General features: G+C 42.6%; 1 protein-coding gene across 3 annotated transcripts in view; it reads left to right on the forward strand.

The window, feature by feature from the left end:
* Positions 1-18,618, forward strand: part of TRAPPC9 (trafficking protein particle complex subunit 9) — a 456,795-nt gene that overhangs the window by 188,457 nt on the left and 249,720 nt on the right. For all 3 annotated transcript variants that reach the window (XM_075211675.1, XM_075211674.1, XM_075211676.1), the window contains exon 19: positions 1,872-1,982. In XM_075211675.1, the coding sequence (XP_075067776.1) occupies positions 1,872-1,982 (111 nt within the window). The remainder of the gene's footprint in view (positions 1-1,871; positions 1,983-18,618) is intronic.

Raw genomic sequence — 18,618 nt, forward strand, 5'->3', positions numbered from 1 at the left:
TAAATGGCTGCCTCAACTATATTCAAATGAAAATTGATTCAGCCAACGAAATGTCTGCCTCCACTTAGTGCTTTGGTGATGTCACTGATTCCAAAATAGTTTCCTCATCTCTAAACCAGTATTCTCAAGGGTACAGCCCCTGTCTAGGTACCAGTGACAATACTGAGGCATTTTGCCACAACAAAATGGCAGCCCCCACGGTGTGTAGACTAGGATTATTTTTATAACTAGGAGGGTTTTTTTTATCACTGAAATCAATAAAACAGGGTCCATTGTCATTCAAAAGCATGATTATGTATTTATTTTTGTGAATACACAGATTGTAAAACCTTTGTTTTGAATTATATTGTAAGCGTTCTTGTGTTTTCCATTGTCAGCACAATTTAACCTCCGTTATATTGAATTAAATGTTAAATATTCCTTCTTGCCATGCGATGCTGTATTGTATAAGTGTGTGTGTTTAAAGGGAGTTATTCTGGAAGACTGTTTACTTTTTAAACAATATTTATATGTCATGTGAAGCTCTTATTTCAGAGGATACTTCTATCTAGTGGCTCTTTAGTATTTGTTGAAGTGATTTCCAGCGTGCTCTACAAACATAGAAATAGAAAGTTTAACAAGAGCTGAAAGGCAGCAATCAGCTGACTCCAGTCAGTAAGGTTCATAACGTTAGTCCTCGGTTTGGGACTAGTTAAATCTTTGTTGTCCCCCTCCTTTTTGTTTTTCAAAATTATTATTGTTACAGATGTCAGCTCTCATTAAAGGCCAGAGCAAATTCAGATGTACTCTGTCTCTCTATCCATTCTCTGATGACGATGTACTCTGTCTCTATCCATTCTCTGATGGCGATGTACTCTGTCTCTCTATCCATTCTCTGATGACGATGTACTCTGTCTCTATCCATTCTCTAATGACGATGTACTCTGTCTCTCTATCCATTCTCTGATGACGATGTACTCTGTCTCTCTATCCATTCTCTGATGACGATGTACTCTGTCTCTCTATCCATTCTCTGATGACGATGTACTCTGTCTCTCTATCCATTCTCTGATGACGATGTACTCTGTCTCTATCCATTCTCTGATGACGATGTACTCTGTCTCTCTATCCATTCTCTGATGGTGATGTACTCTGTCTCTATCCATTCTCTGATGACGATGTACTCTGTCTCTCTATCCATTCTCTGATGACGATGTACTCTGTCTCTATCCATTCTCTGATGACGATGTACTCTGTCTCTCTATCCATTCTCTGATGACGATGTACTCTGTCTCTATCCATTCTCTGATGACGATGTACTCTGTCTCTATCCATTCTCTGATGACGATGTACTCTGTCTCTCTATCCATTCTCTGATGACGATGTACTCTGTCTCTCTATCCATTCTCTGATGATGATGTACTCTGTCTCTATCCATTCTCTGATGACGATGTACTCTGTCTCTCTATCCATTCTCTGATGACGATGTACTCTGTCTCTCTATCCATTCTCTGATGACGATGTACTCTGTCTCTCTATCCATTCTCTGATGACGATGTACTCTGTCTCTATCCATTCTCTGATGACGATGTACTCTGTCTCTCTATCCATTCTCTGATGACGATGTACTCTGTCTCTCTATTCATTCTCTGATGATGACGATGTACTCTGTCTCTATCCATTCTCTGATGACGATGTACTCTGTCTCTATCCATTCTCTGATGACGATGTACTCTGTCTCTATCCATTCTCTGATGACGATGTACTCTGTCTCTCTATTCATTCTCTGATGATGACGATGTACTCTGTCTCTCTATCCATTCTCTGATGATGACGATGTACTCTGTCTCTATCCATTCTCTGATGAGGACTCTGTACTCTGTTTCATGCAGCACAAGACAATGTCATCTCCTCCTTGACGTATACAACTCTACAGAGCACGAGTTGGCCATCAGCGCTAAGGACAACGAGGATCTTATTCTACATGCGGGAGAATGTCAGCGGTAAGCTTTGGGGGAGGACGGGGTTTTCCTGTGTACGTATTCCTGTCTCCATCTGCTTAATGGGGATCTCTGTCTTCAGAAATTTCCACTTTCACTTTTACTCTAACAATTTTGATTTGCTTAATTTGACACTTGCAATAATGAAATAAATTGAAGTCAACAAGCGAGTTTGCTGTAACACGGACACACACCGTATTGTTTAATAGTCTGATTACTTTCAGTGTAGTAATCAATAACAATCAATAATAGTTCAATTAGTCGTCTTCTTGATTTGAACAGCATTTTGTGCTCTCTGATTACTTTTCTCAGAGCATCATCCATTCATTATAGATATTGTTTTGTGTGGGCTCGTCGGAGCGCTCTCTGTATGTCGTTCTACCACCCACCTTCTCCCACGTTCTCTGCCACGTACCCACACAATATTGGTTTGATCAATTTGACATGACATTAATTGAAATCAGCAATAACGGACTCCAACAAAGGCGTTCTGCTCTGCCACTGACACACAAATACACTGTTGTGTAATATAATGGGTAAGTTCAGTTAGTGATCCAAAGCTCGTGCTTCCGATGGGAATGAGAGTTTTCTTCCCCTTTAGATCCAAGGTGAGTGGGAAATTCTGGTTCAATCTGAGTTCCGACTCGGATTGGTGAAACTCTGAACTTCAGTAGAATCCAAACCGCTCATCTCTGTATGAAAATAATGTCATCGCTTGTGAAAATCTGAAATTGCAAATTAATGACAAATGTTAAATTATGTTTATATCTTTTGATATCAAGTCCAAAGATGTTCTACCTGTGGTCCACGGCCCCCCTAGGGGTCTCAGACCCTATTTATATTTTTGTGGTCTCATTAAATGCAATATATTATTTTTGGAACCATCTCCTAGGACAACCTCACACTGACATTTGGGGTCACACTGACATTTGGGGTCACACTGGCATTTGGGGTCACACTGGCATTTGGTATCTGAACTCAATGACATTTTTTTTGTCCGTTTTTATTGGAATACAACTGGTTTAGTCTATCAAGACTTTCTTTATCTTGTGAACTATATCCTTACAGTAGCTGTCAGTGCTGCATACTTTATCGCTGTTAGTGTGGAAGGTGCATGTAACACGTCATACAATTCTTATTTATTATCTTCAGTCCTGTAAATCTCCAGCCTGCTCTGCTTCACAAGTAGTTTTGTCTGGATATATTTCATTAAAAAAGGTTCATCAACGGGAAACTTTTCTTTGTCTTAAATGTTGTTAAGCTTTTAACAATATCTAAGACATTTAAGGTATAAATTTTGTGACTTACGTTGGCGAGGCCCGACCTACGTTAGCGAAGTCCGGCCTACGTTGGCGAGGCCCGGCCTACGTTGGCGAGGCCCGGCCTACGTTGGCGAGGCCCGGCCTACGTTGTCGAGGCCCAGGTTACGTTGTCGAGGCCCGGCCTAGGTTGGCGGGGCCCGGCCTACGTTGGCGAGGCCCGGCCTACGTTGTCGAGGCCCGGGTTACGTTGTTGAAGGCCCGGCCTACGTTGGCGAGGCCCAGGTTACGTTGTTGAGACCCGGCCTACGTTGTCGAGGCCCGGCCTAGGTTGGCGGGGCCCGGCCTACGTTGTCGAGGCCCGGCCTACGTTGTCGAGGCCCGGCCTAGGTTGGCGGGGCCCGGCCTACGTTGGCGAGGCCCGGCCTACTTTGGCGAGGCCCGGCCTACGTTGGCGTGGCCCGGCCTACGTTGGCGAGGCCTGGCCTACGTTCGCAAGGTCTGGCCCAACCTGCGTTAATCATTTTACAGAGCTCTGTACAGAGGATACATAGTCATTTACCTCAGTCCCTGCCCCATTGGAGCTTACAATCTAAATTACTTAACACAGGAACCACCTGGAGGAAACTCGCACAAACATGTAAGAACATGCAAATTTCCAACAGATAGCGCCCTGTTCAGTATCGAGCCCATGAACCCACATTTAGTCAGCGATGCTAACCACTGTGTCACTGATTATATACTTTATCAGCGTTTTACAGACACCTTTTAAAGTGCATAAATATAGACGCTTGTGTGATCGATCCTTAAACTGTTATAGTCTAAATGAAAAACTAGAGGACTTTGAAGTCTTGTTATCCAAGTACCAATAACCCCGTTCTATTTCTGGTTATCATTTGCCTAATTAGAAATCTATCTTTGATATAGTTATAAGCATACAATCAACCAAATGAGTTTTAATTGCGGCGATCTGCATTAAATAGGTTGGTTAATCTGAGATTGTATTTATGTTGGTTAAAATCAGCAACAGCAAATAATTATCATCCGTTCTATGTAAATACGGCTCAGCAGGAGGGAATAACAGACAGAGAGAACGGCTTCTTTGGAATGGAGCAAAATTAGCTGTTTCACTGTTGGGTATTAAAGCCGAGATAGAGAGTTTATAACTAGGTCCTGACCTTTCACCCTGCTCACGTCTATGCTGCAGCCGAGAGGTCAGTTACCGGGTGTGCTCCTCAACTCCTATAACGACTAATAATAATTTCCTCAGGAATGCTACATGTGCCATAAATAGCAATAACAAAGTGTTATATGTAAATAAACTCCATTAAAGGCCAGCTTACTGACGATGGTTCTGTTGCAGTGCTCAACCCACTGTATATGTTCATGTTTTTCTGTTCAAATATATACAAACCTAGATTGCTGATATAAACATAGAAAGTCTCCAGTACAATGAACATGTAAACTGGTGGTCAACCTGAGGCTCTCCAGGGGTTGTGAAACTACAAGCCCCATCATGCTTTGCCAGTAGATAATTAGCCCATAGCTGGTAGGGCACGCTGGGACTTGTAGTCTCACAACATGGAGAGTCACAGGTTGGCCAGGCCTGATGTAGACTCTGAACGCAGCGAATAAGCAGATTCAGTGACGTATTTAGCAGCACTAATTTTCAGGGATATCACACTATACAATGTATCTCCTTCTACAGCTCCAAGTGACCAAGATACACCGTATCTCCAATTATCAGCATATTATACGGCCCCAAGTGATCTGCATACAATACAATCTACAGACGTGGGAGCACGTTTATTATAGTAGCTGTATTTTCTGTATGCAGAGAAACAAACCTGCTACATTAGCTCTGCATCATCTTGTCTGTCTATAGATCCACTTGGATACTGATCACCTGGAGGGATAGATTTGTGTTTATGGCACTGATTGTATTTAAACAATGAAAATAACGACTTCATTTGCATCTTCGGATACAAAAATGTACTAGTAACATTGACTACAAGTCCACCTGCACTAGAATAAAAATCTACCATGTGCCAGATTTATTTCCCCTTTAATTTCCTCCGTTAATCTCTTTATTAAGTAGCGGAGGTGTGGTACTAATCTATTAAAAGCCATTTCTCACATCTTGCCAATGCTAAAAATAGAAGACACTACTTAAAAGGGGTGACGAGTGTCACCGGTGATGTGACAGGAAGACACCATCTCATTATATCAGACGCTGCAAAGGTCAAACTTCTTAAACGTCCATTTTTATCTCAAGTGCCTGAAAGAGCCATTTCAGCATGTAAAATAAGTAGCTTGGATTTTATTTCACTCTTAAAGTCTTGGTAACAACTAGTACTGAGGAGCAGTTACATCATATTACAGCCCTGGACTGACAATGGCTTTAGAATCCAGGAACAGAGCAATATATGAAATAGAATTTATTGTCAGGATGCATAGTGGAATTAATATGTATTCTCTAGAGCTCTTCTTCTTGAGGAACACGCCAGTCAGATCATCTTCATCGTTATTTATATAGCGCCACCAATTCCGAAGCGTTGTACAGAGAATATTTGTCATTCACATCAGTCCCTGCCCCATTGGAGCTTACAGTCTGAATTCCCTAAAACACATAGACTAGGGTTAGCTTTGTCCGCGAAGTAATTGGCCGACCGCGACCAGTATGTTTTTTGTAGTGTGGGAGGAAACCAGAGCACCCGGAGGAAACCCACACAAACACGGGAAGAACATACAAACTCCACACAGATAGGACCCTGGTCCGGATTCAAACTCATGACCCCAGTGCTGTGAGGCAGAAGTGCTAACCACTGAGCCACCGTGCTGCTCATACATTGTTTCTGCTTTATAACGTCAGAATATTGCACATTTTTATGGCTCATATTTAATTTTAGAGCCATTGTTAATATATGGAACAGATATATATATATATATATATATATATATATATATATATATATATATAAAATAGTTTCTGTTCCTGTCCTTTTTACTGAACACGTAATAGTATAAGGTGAGAAAAACAATAGTATTTGCTGACATTTGAAAGAGTTTACATCCAGGTACAGCTTATTTCCTCTACATAGAACCATAGTATTAAATTGTTGTAAATGAAGCGTGTTTGTTAGAACGCAGATGAGTGGTGAGGCAGGAACCTGCTCATCCACAGAGAAGGCGCTGTTGGAAAATCTATAAACGGTTTTGCAGTATAAAAATAACGATGACTTGTAGTTGATTCCCTTCTGATTTTTCTGCTTTGTCACTTTCTTTTAACAATGTTGTCATTTAACTCTGTCTTAAACTCGTCCAGATACGGCACAGAGAGATATGAAAATAGCCGGTTGCAGCTGTTGTTCATCACTATAATTTTTAGCATCATTATTACAATTATTTTCCTTTCATTGTTATCTTTTCTGGTGCCTTCTGGTAGAAATAAAGCACTTGCTGAAGTTGCTTTTAAGCACATCTGCTTATCTAATGCATTGTGTAGCTGACATTTATTGTGTCAGTTTCCATAGAATATTGGTTAAAAGTACAAACTACCACAGTAGTGACAGGTAGATTTTAATATAATGACACATTGATAATTGACACTTTAATTTGATGCAACGTTTATCCTGGATTTGTATCTTGTTTTTTATTGAACTTGCATAATATAGTAAATATGGGACTGTTCTCAAATTTATTTATCTAGAAGTACATTTTTTTTCTTTGTTAACTTTTTCTGATATAGCACCTGCATTTTATGCAATGGTATATAGAGAGCTTACCTACTACTTGAACACTAGTTTTCATTTGATCAGAAGCCAGTTAACCTACCAGCGTGTCTTTAAAATAAATTCACACATTTTGGGATTTCTCTGTCTGAATAGAACACTGGTGGCCATAGAACCATTTTTTGGGGCCACCCAATAGTCTCTTAATGGAAGCTCACATAAACTCCACCCATGTTGCTGGAAATGGCCTTTTCATTGGCTAATTAGATGCCCTACAATGCATTTGCTGCTCTTATTTGAATGAATAGGTTAAATCTCTATCTTCTTCCCTCCTTCTCTCTCTTCCTCTCTCTCTCTAACTCTCTCTCTCTCCCTCTCTCTCTCCCTCTCTCTCTCCCTCTCTCTCTCCCTCCCTTCATCTCTCTCTCCCTCCCTTCCTCTCTCTCTCCCTTCCCTTCCTCTCTCTCCCTTCCCTTCCTCTCTCTCCCTCCCTCCCTCTCTCTCTCCCTCCCTTCCTCTCTCTCCCTCCCTTCCTCTCTCTCTCTAACTCTCTCTCTCCCTCCCTCTCCCTCCCTTCCTCTTTCTCTCTACATTCCTCTTTCTCCCTCTCTCCCTTCCTTTCTTTCTCTCTCTCCCTTCCTCTTTCTCTAACTCTCTCCCTTCCTCTCTCTCTCCCTTCCCTTCCTCTCTCTCCCTTCCCTTCCTCTCTCTCCCTCCCTCTCTCTCTCCCTCCCTTCCTCTCTCTCCCTCCCTTCCTCTCTCTCCCTCCCTTCCTCTCTCTCTCTAACTCTCTCTCTCCCTCCCTCTCCCTCCCTTCCTCTTTCTCTCTACATTCCTCTTTCTCCCTCTCTCCCTTCCTTTCTTTCTCTCTCTCCCTTCCTCTTTCTCTAACTCTCTCCCTTCCTCTCTCTCTCTAACACTCTCCCTCCTTCCTCTCTCTCTCTCCCTTCCTCCCTGTCTCTCTCTACTTTCCTATCTCTCTCCCTACGTTTCTCTCCCTTTCCCTTCCTCTCTTCCTTCCTCTCCCTCTTTTCCTTCCTCTCCCTCTTTTATCATCTTGCTCTCTCTCTTCTTTCCTCTCTGTCTATCTCTCCCTTTCTTACAGTCTCTCCCCTTTCCTCTCTGCCTCCCTTTTTCTCTATCTTGCTCTCTCCCTTCCTCTCTCTTCCCCTCCCTCCCCCTTTCACCCTCTCCCTCACGCTCCCCCACTTCCTCTGTGTGTCTCTCTCTCTCTCTCCATCTTCTCTCTCTTGCCCTCTCCCTCCCCATGGCCTCCTCTCCCTCGCGCTTTCTCTCTCTCCCTCACGCTTTCTCTCTCTCCCTCGCGCTTTCTCTCTCTCCCTCGCGCTTTCTCTCTCTCCCTCTGGCTTTCTCTCTCTCCCTCGCGCTTTCTCTCTCTCCCTCGCGCTTTCTCTCTCTCCCTCGCGTTTTTTTTCTCTCCCTCGATCCCTCTCTCACTCTTTCTCTCTCTCTCTCTCTCCCTGCCTCCCTCTCACTTCACATTACCCTTAATCTCGGTATTAAGTTAAAACAATACATTTAATCAAGGGAGCACGTATCTGTAATAATATATCAGCCAGTGTATTAACCAGCTGCTAGAACATCTGGCAATAAAGCAGGAAGGAGCTAGAAGAAGAATAAATAGGTAATCAGGTAACTTTTGCTCCCAAGTGAAGGATCCACAACTTAGGATATCTCTGTGATATAAAGTTCTCTCAGTCCTCACAAGTCACTCTCGTATTCCCTTTGTCTGCCAAATGCAGTAAAACCCATTGTCATCAGGAGACTTAGAGGAAGTTTTATAAGTTCCAATTGATAGACTTCCATAAGAACTTGCATCTAACACGAGCTGCTGCAGCCCAGGCGGATGGAGGAGTGGGGCTGGTTTCTGATAATTACATTCTTGTATTAAGAGAACTTGGTTCTCTCTGCTTAGAAGCAGTAACATTCCTTTGTGTGCAGTCTTGTGATATGTTGTCATCTTTCATAGTTTATTGATGTGGGGGGAGAGGGTCTCCTCCATACAAGAAGCAGCCATACACATTGCAAATGTTTGGTTTTTAGATCATGTAATGTGTGCAAGGACTGTGCTTGAAGACCACCCGGTCACATGAATCCGTGTTTAGCATCACATGCGATTCAGCTGCAGATACGTGCTTCACATTTACAACTCACTTTGCAAGAAATCAGCCTTGTGTTCGGTCCTCGTGTCTGGCATATTAAACATGCAATGAAATAGATCCTATATTCATTTATACATTGCATAGTGCCTGCATACTATATATGTAATAAAAACAGAGTTATGCTGTGGCCCAGTGTTCCCAATCCAGCTGCTGGCCAGCCTGCTCTATGCTCTATGTTCTCTCCTTGATGGTTAATTCTTATAAGGAGCTGGTGAGGACGCCATCCATATTATATGATATGTAATATACAATATGCAGCAGGATTTGGAAGCCTTTTTAGGTACTATCTTTCTTTCTATCTATTTATCTTATGTCTGTCTATCTATCTATCTATCTATCTATCTATCTATCTATCTATCTATCTACCTTATGTCTGTCTGTCTATCTATCTATCTTATGTCTGTCTATCTATCTATCTATCTATCTGTCTATCTATCTATCTATCTTATGTCTATCTATCTGTCTATCTATCTATCTATCTATCTATCTATCTATCTATCTATCTACCTTATGTCTGTCTGTCTATCTATCTATCTATCTTATGTCTGTCTATCTATCTATCTATCTATCTATCTATCTGTCTATCTATCTATCTATCTTATGTCTATCTATCTATCTATCTATCTATCTATCTACCACCACTTACAAGGCTCTCTCCCAGTCTACTGCCCCCTATATCTCTAACCTCCTCTCCATTCACACTCCCGCCCACTCCCTGCACGCGACCAATGACCGTCGCCTCTCCTCCACTCTGATCACCTCTTCCCACTCCAGAATCCAAGACTTCTCCCGAGCTGCCCCCTTGCACTGGATTGACCTCCCTCGCTCCATCCGTCTCGCTCCCAATCTGTGCTCCTTCAAACGGGCACTCAATACTCACCTGTTCCTCAAAGCCTACCAACCATCCACTTAACCCCACATCTACTCTGCTTGTTTTCCCCTTTCTTCCCTGGTCCCTCTTTTCTCTCCCCCTTGCTTCACTGGCTCCCTTTTGTGCCTGTTTTTGTTCACCCTCCTTTAGGATGTAAGCTCGTATGAGCATGACCCCTCTCCCCTCCTATCTCCAGACCTGTTCTTCTGCTTCGTCTTTACTCCATATGTCTGCCCGGAGTTTCTGATTGGTACTTTGTGTTTATTGTTCTGTACTGTTTCACCCTGTATGGTCTACGGTTTGTGCTGTGTACGGCGCTGCGGAAACCTTGTGGCGCCTAACAAATAAATGATAATAATAATAACCATCTCATATCTGTATGTCTCATATCTTATATTTATCGATCTATCTTACTTATATATATCTATCTTACTTATATCTATCTATCTATCTAACCATCTCATATCTATATGTCTCATATTATCTATCTATCTATCTATCTATCTATCTATCTATCTATCTCTATTTATCTTATATTTATCTCATATATATCGATCTCATATCTATATATCTTGTATCTCTCTATCTAGCTTCTGTTTCTCTATCTCATAGCTATCTCACACATATCTATCTATCTTATATCTATCTATCCATCTATTTCATATCTGTCTGTCTGTCTATCGGTAATAATGTTACATGCTTTGCAGTAAATCTAAAATGCACAAAGATGTATGGGAAAGCATTAAGCCACAAGCGCTGTACAGTGAAACGAAAGGATAATTGTCTTTTATGGTCTCACCTTCTGGCCAGAGTGACTGAGGTCCGGGTGTTGGGTCGAGCTTCATACAGTCTGGTGTTCAGCTTCCAATTGCATTTCACAATATTTCCAATAATGTCCTCATCTATAGGGTCATTATTGGGCATAGCAGTGGTTTTGGGGCCACACGCTGCTATATCTGACCTCGCTCCACTGGATCTTACACCCAATCAGTTCTTTATATCCGGAATGGTGACTCCAAGGAGCTGACAATCTTTGGACAGACGCTATTAACACATAATCTGATTGAAGTCGCTCCAGATTGCATTCTGGTTTCCATAGATAATACATTTTCTATATGTATTTTATTTCATTTTCCAGTTTTGATATTGCTTTGGCCATTTTCAAACACATTTTGTATTTCTGTCATTTACCGTGTCTCAGTAAAATCCCCAGGTTACCTATGAAAAATGTAAAACAAATACGTAAGCGGCAGCTCCCCCCCCTCCCCAGACCTTCAGCTGCTTATCATCAGGACAAAGGTTCTGGCCGCTGATGCCACTCTGGCATCCTGCCGGAATTTGGCAGCGCAGAGCCGCTCGCTGGCTGCTGGAAGTGACAGCCGGCAGGGTTTGATTTATAGCACAGGTTGTGTATCAGGGCTGGGAGATGAATGGTGCGGAGAAGCATTAGCAGAGCTTAGGATCTGTCCTGACCAAGCTCCGCATTCAGCTGATTTTTTTTTCTCTCTCAAACTCCGGGAGCCTGACAGCGACTTCATTCTAGTTTACTAAAACGCTTGGCTTTGAAATGTAGCTGATTTTGTTTTTTCATTATTATTATATCTCCAGCACCACCTCATTCCCCAGCTCACACAAATCCACCCTTTAGATTATTCACCCTCAGTTGCTGCTTTGGCGTCTCTAATTGTAGAAGTCTTAAGCCCCAGAATGCCAACGTTTTATCTTCTAATGCATACACCTTATGGGTCACATGGTTTATGAACCAACCTTCAAAAGGGACACATGGCAACCTTAATCTCAGTAATAAGTTCAACCCAGACCTTTAATTAAAGATAGAGGCACGTATCTATATTCACATAGCGGAAGGCATTTTAAATGTTACACGCTACAACAAACAAAACTGACAATAAAGTAAGAAGCAGCTGGGGGCCGTAGGTGAAGGGTCAGAGGGGCTCTTGTTGACCTCTGCTGGAGAACTATAGGTTGTCTACCCTATGTGACCTGGCCATGCCCCATCTGACCTGGCCATGCCCCATGTGACCTGGCCATGCCCCATCTGACCTGGTCATCCCCCATGTGACCTGACCATGCCCCATGTGACCTGGCCATGCCCCATGTGACCTGGCCATCCCCCATGTGACCTGGCCATCCCCCATGTGACCTGGCCATCCCCCATGTGACCTGGCCATGCTCCATCTGACCTGACCATGGTCAATGTGATCTGGCCATCCCCCATCTGACCTGGCCATCCCCCATCTGACGTGGCCATACCCCATCTGACGTGGCCATACCCCCACCTGACGTGGCCATACCCCCACCTGACGTGGCCATACCCCATCTGACGTGGCCATACCCCATCTGACGTGGCCATACCCCGTCTGACGTGGCCATACCCTCATCTGACGTGGCCATACCCCATCTGACGTGGCCATACCCCATCTGACGTGGCCATCCCCCATCTGACCTGACCATGCTCAATGTGATCTGGCCATCCCCCATCTGACCTGGCCATCCCCCATCTGACCTGACCATGCTCAATGTGATCTGGCCATCCCCCATCTGACCTGGCCATGCCCCATCTGACGTGGCCATGCCCCATCTGACGTGGCCATACCCCATCTGACGTGGCCATACCCCATCTGACGTGGCCATACCCCATCTGACGTGGCCATACCCCGTCTGACGTGGCCATACCCCCATCTGACGTGGCCATACCCCATCTGACGTGGCCATACCCCATCTGACCTGACCATGCTCAATGTGATCTGGCCATCCCCATCTGACCTGGCCATCCCCCATCTGACCTGACCATGCTCAATGTGATCTGGCCATCCCCCATCTGACGTGGCCATGCCCCATCTGACGTGGCCATACCCCATCTGACGTGGCCATACCCCATCTGACGTGGCCATACCCCATCTGACGTGGCCATACCCCATCTGACGTGGCCATACCCCATCTGACGTGGCCATACCCCATCTGACGTGGCCATCCCCCATGTGACCTGGCCATCCCCCATGTGACCTGGTTATCCCACATCTGACCTGGCCATGTCTCATCATCCAGAGAGTGTTATGAGTTGTGTCAGCTGAAGAATCTGTGGATGCCTGCGCTTGCTCTCATGTATGATATAGACCCCCAGCTCCCTGGTGCAACAATGTAGACCCGTATAATGTATTTACCGATCCTGTTTTCCAATGCTGCATGTCCGTGGCTGGGATAGACGGGACGTGCCAGGAGGTTGTTATACTCACTAGACCGCTTCCAGGTTGATGATTGGTGGATAGTGCTGGCCGTTCACCAATCAGAGTTCCAGGAGAACTAGGCATGCTGGTGAATGGCCGCCACTCCACCAATCAGAATGCTGGGAACTGACTTGAAGGTTGATGTGCTACATTCTTTTTCTAACTAGGATGAGGCTATTTTGTACTAGTATCGATTGCACATGAAATCCTAGCTCTGTGGTGTTAAATAAACACATCCCACTTCCCATGTAAGGATGTTAAAGAGAGCTCTGTGTATGCTCCCTCGGAGCTACCGATAACCTGGGTGGGAAATTTGTAAAGCTGACCACAGACATGACAACTATATTGACCAGTGTATTATCTCTTCAGAATGACCGTGGATGCATTTGTGTCACCTTGTGAGTTTATTATGGGTTAGATGACCCTCAACAGTGGTTATCAAATCCTTGTCCCAACATTCCCCAATCTTTTCTTCATTCCTGAATCTATTATATGAGTCAGGAATGAGGAAGGATCGGGGGACCAGCACCTCAACATTTCAAACGGAAAACTGAATATAATTCCCTGTAGAGATGTTTTTTTCTTATGTTATTCTTTAAATATTAACCATTTTTTGGTTTCTTTGTACTAGAAGTCAGTAAGTAGCGCTTCCAAATCATCAATAAAAATGTTCTTTTTGTATCTTTTATCCAGGTATTACTCGTGGTGAGATACATTGGCATAGAATGTACCTACATATTGTGCCACACTCTTTGGAAATCTCATCCAGTGACAAATAGACACATCATTAGTGCAACGGCAGGAATGCGTTTAAATGTCAACTTACGACAGTAGTTTTAACTTTTCATTCCTCCTGGGAACCTCTGTCATTAAGGAGAATTTTCCCAGTGATCTGCGAGTTTTATGACGATTAGACAGTTTAGTATTTTAATACGGTGTCAGATAAAATGGTCTGTTAATCCTTAGCTGACTCTCATTACGACTGTGTTTTGGGTACAAGTCTCATATCCTCCTACTAGCCATATTTATTTACCTCCCGAAGGGTGTTGCTAATGTTTCGTCAACAAAATTTAAATGGCAAGAGACACCAGAATTCTAATATCTAAAGCATCTTTGTAAAATGCACAGTGTAGTTTTACCTTATTTAGAGCTTTGTTAAAAATTAAAGGGAATAGTATTTTGTGCTTCAACAGAGACTGCAAAATGCGTTGCCAATTGCAGGAGGGTCAGAACACTGGGCAAAAATCTGAAATGGCAAAACATAGAATGTCAGTTGTGCTTTCTGTGACATTACTGTTCGCATTACCTGCCACCTGTGTAGTTCTGATATTCCCCTGTTATATTGTATGGGCAGCACGGTGGCTCAGTGGTTAGAACTTTGCATCACAACACTGGGGTCATGAGTTCGATTCCTGACCATGGCCTTATCTGTGTGGAGTTTGTATGTTTTCCCCGTGGTTTGCGTGGGTTTCCTCCGGGTGCTCTGGTTTCCTCCCACACTCCAAAAACCTACTAGTAGGTTAATTGGCTGCTATTAAATTGCCCTTAGTCTCTCTCGGATGATGATGATAAGGATGTATGCTCTTGCACTCCTTTGTTAAACTGCGCAGACAATTATGCTGCTCAATACTCTTATACCCTATAAGTTTAATAATAATTGTATGCTTTAATGGACAAGTTGAGTACAGCAATTTTTAAAGCTATTTTTGACCACAGTGGGTACTGTGCCAGATTTAAATACTGCCCTGACTTTTAATGCCCCACAGAAGCTCCTGCCCATGCATTACTGTCTTTAAAAGCATTTGTCCATAGGTTTTACTGAATAGTCAGCGAGTGGATAAAATGATACCAATGTACGGGCGCTGCATCGTGCAGACAAGTGTATTTCGTATCACGTGATATTGCAACGGAAAGTAAAGAGCAAGTCATATCAACCAAAGCGGTACCTCTCCTAACCTTTAGTTATACCGGCTCTACAGAAAATGTCATGTTAATTATCCTGAAATCTAATTAGTATCTATTCCAATACAACTGTAAATGTAATATTTATAGTGGAGCTTGACACTGGCGGTGACGAGAGTCTCCTCTTCTTGACTGTTATAGACTTTGTATACGGAATCAATGTCTGTCTCACGTCAGTACAGGTGGCAACTGAGAACATGTTACTGCACGTGTAGGACTCAGACAAAGACTATGTCTGTATGAGGAACATTTACTATTAAAAGGGATGTCCACCTTGATTAAATATAAATACTAACAAGTATAAAAAAAAGTTAGGTTGGTTAGATATAGTCTCTAATAGAGTGTATCTAGCACCTACCCGTCCAACTCAGTTTGGTTATGGCTCCCATAGAAAAAAAAACATTTTAAGTGCGGGGAAATATGGAACCCACCTCAGTCTTTTCACTCTGTTAGACTCTGTTATGGGTCTGTTAGGGGACATGGAACTTTTTTACCTTTTACCCCCAAATATATTTAGATACGCCGACGTTACCCCGTTGATTTGAAAGGAAGGAAATCATATATTATTAATTATTGGAATTCCAAATTTTATTGAATCTATTCAAAATTTCTTTGAAAGCTTCAACTTCAAAACTTCAGGTTTTGGAGAAATGATGTTGCTTCATTTGTGATACGAGAGCATCAATATTGGGGCATTTTGATGTCAGAGCAATTTGGATACAGTCTTCAGCGTCCAATCGATTTCTCTACTTTGTTTTTATGTTCGTCAGAGTGGAAAATCCTGCTTTGCATAGGTAGGTTGTTGCAAAAGGCAGCAACTTTTTGACTGCCGCGTCATGTGCAATTGTGATGCCTTTGCAGCTGTTGACATCCAAAAATATGACAGATTCACTTTGTTTTCAAATGTAATACGTGCTTCATTATTGCATCGAAACTCAAGAAGTGCCTCTGCCAACCCTTGAGGCTCTTCTGGTACAACAGCAATTTCACATTTAAAGGGGTCTACAATCCAACTGACAGCATGTGACTCGGCAGCATTACCCCCAGGAATTTCATTTATACCCCATTTGGGGTAATTTATTCCTGTTCCCTGACCACTGATCTAATAGAACACCAACTATTAATGAATCACGTCAGTCAAATTTCAAATGACACAGATCTCATCCTTCTGTTATGGTTCCAGTAATATCTGCAGTAGTCACAGCTTGTCCAGCACCAACTAAGTTGAGTTGGGATTTAATCTAGGTGAGACAATCAAGGCGGAGAGTCTGATACAGGTCTGTGGGGTGAAGAAAATCTTTTGAACTTTTAACAGAACCATTTAGTACACATTGAGGTATATTTAGTTGTTTCTCTAAGTTCCAACCAGCTGCTCCGGATTGCACAGAAGTCTTCAAGTTTGTCATTGGGACGGTAGAACTAGATCATCAATGGTCATATAAATTTCCAACCTAGCAAATCATTCTTCTAATGTTGGGGGAGAAGAGGATTTCTAGTGCGCAGATATTACAGCTTTTTCTGCACCCTTTAAGTGTTTTAGGAAGGATTTCTTATACTGGACTAAACGTATTCCCGTCTGGTTGAAGAGCCAGAAGTTGGGGCCGTCTGGGCTGTCACCTCTCAGTATCTCTCTTGAAGTGGTGATTACTCCTTCCAGAATGGAGACATTTAGGGGCACTCCCACCAAATATAGAGAGGTGTTCCTTGGGCCTCGCTACACATCCAGCATATGTTGGAAACTCCTTGGTACATCTTAGAGAGAGTATTAGGACATCGGTACCATCTGGATAAGACCTTATACAGAGGCTCAACTACCGCTACGTTTCCTGAGCAAGATCGAGTCGTCCGGAAAATGGAAGGTCAATTATGTTCACTGGCTAAACCTCCGAAATCTCTTTCACAGTCCCTTGTAAATTTTGGTACTGAGCCGAAGAGATTCATACATTGTCAGTTCTCTACTTGTTTCTACGAGTTTCCTTATTATTTAGGAACTGTTTTAGCTATAGGTACAGGCAAATTTCCTAACTAGGTAAGTTCCACTCTGTACATCTCCAAATAGTGAAGTCTATCAATGGCCCATCTCATATGGGTACGAGAGGATGTCTCTGTCTCAAGGCATCGACTCACAGTAAGAACTTCAGCTCTCAAATAAAAGATCTAGGGGAGGTTGTTGTATTTGAGCTTTTATTTTGTCTATCCCAGGTCTCTACCTTATAAAGTACAGCCACTATCTGCACTTATTGTTCCAGTGAGTTACAGACGGCAAACCATCATCTCCCCCACGTAATACTCACGTGAGATAACTCGCCTATATTTGTACTCAAAGTACCACTGTTCTGTTCAGTGTTGTTTCCCTTTTGACATTGTTGAATTTGTTTCATCACTTTTAGCCATACTTCTCCCACTCTCGTTTGGCTAAAAGCTCAATTTTCCTGCGCGAAACAGGAGAGATTATGTGTAATTTGTGGAGAGAGCTTCTTGTCTTTCATCTGACAGTGCGAGAGTCCAGCCGGGTGATATTACTGCATTATGGCCCCACACTAAGTCAGGACCTTACAAACGTCACTCACTAATCCTGACCCTCTCTATCCAGAAGGGGGATATGTAGATTATATATACGCTTGTTTCAGGGCATGGATAATCATGGAAGATTGCATGCCGTCCATTTCAGTAGACTTCAATAACTCTGCGGTAAAGATATTTGTGAATTTAATAATCACTAAAATAGAGCATTATAGACTTACTAGTAGCAATATCACAGATATAGGGGAGGTTGTTGTATTTGAGCCTTTACTTTGTCTGTGCCAAGTCTCTACCTTAAAAATTCCTACTTAGAACTATGTTTTATGTTCTGTCTTAGACGTTCTAAACAAACTTAAGTATTTCAAGAGACATATTTATTTTGTGTTTATGTTTGAGGGTTTTTCACCCATTATGAGGTTTTCAGCAGTTCCACCTGTTTCATAAAGTCAGACTGTTGTCATGGTTTGATATTGCTTTTTGGTAATTTTTCTCCTTTGCAAAATGCATCTTCCACACTGTTACTAATATAACAATTAGGTTGTCTGGACACACATCCAGCCATTCAGATTTGTATTGAGAGTCAAGCAAACCAGTGTAGGTTTGCTGTGGTTTGTACCAAGATCACTTAGAATGTTAATGACTATCCCACAAAAGTTTTACACAGAGAAAATGATGCAGGGCTGTGATCTAATCACTTCATAGCTTATACCTGTAGACTGATAAGTTGCAAAAGTTGCTACTGCTATATAGATGGAATTAGGGGGCATTCAACCAGTGAGAATATATGTAAGGCTGCCAACGAGGGCTGGGGGAATATATTAGCCAAGTGAATAAAAGAAAAAAATGTAAATTAGTTGCTCAGGTT

This window comes from Mixophyes fleayi, chromosome 5 (assembly GCF_038048845.1).
Source record: "Mixophyes fleayi isolate aMixFle1 chromosome 5, aMixFle1.hap1, whole genome shotgun sequence".
Taxonomy (NCBI): domain Eukaryota; kingdom Metazoa; phylum Chordata; class Amphibia; order Anura; family Limnodynastidae; genus Mixophyes; species Mixophyes fleayi.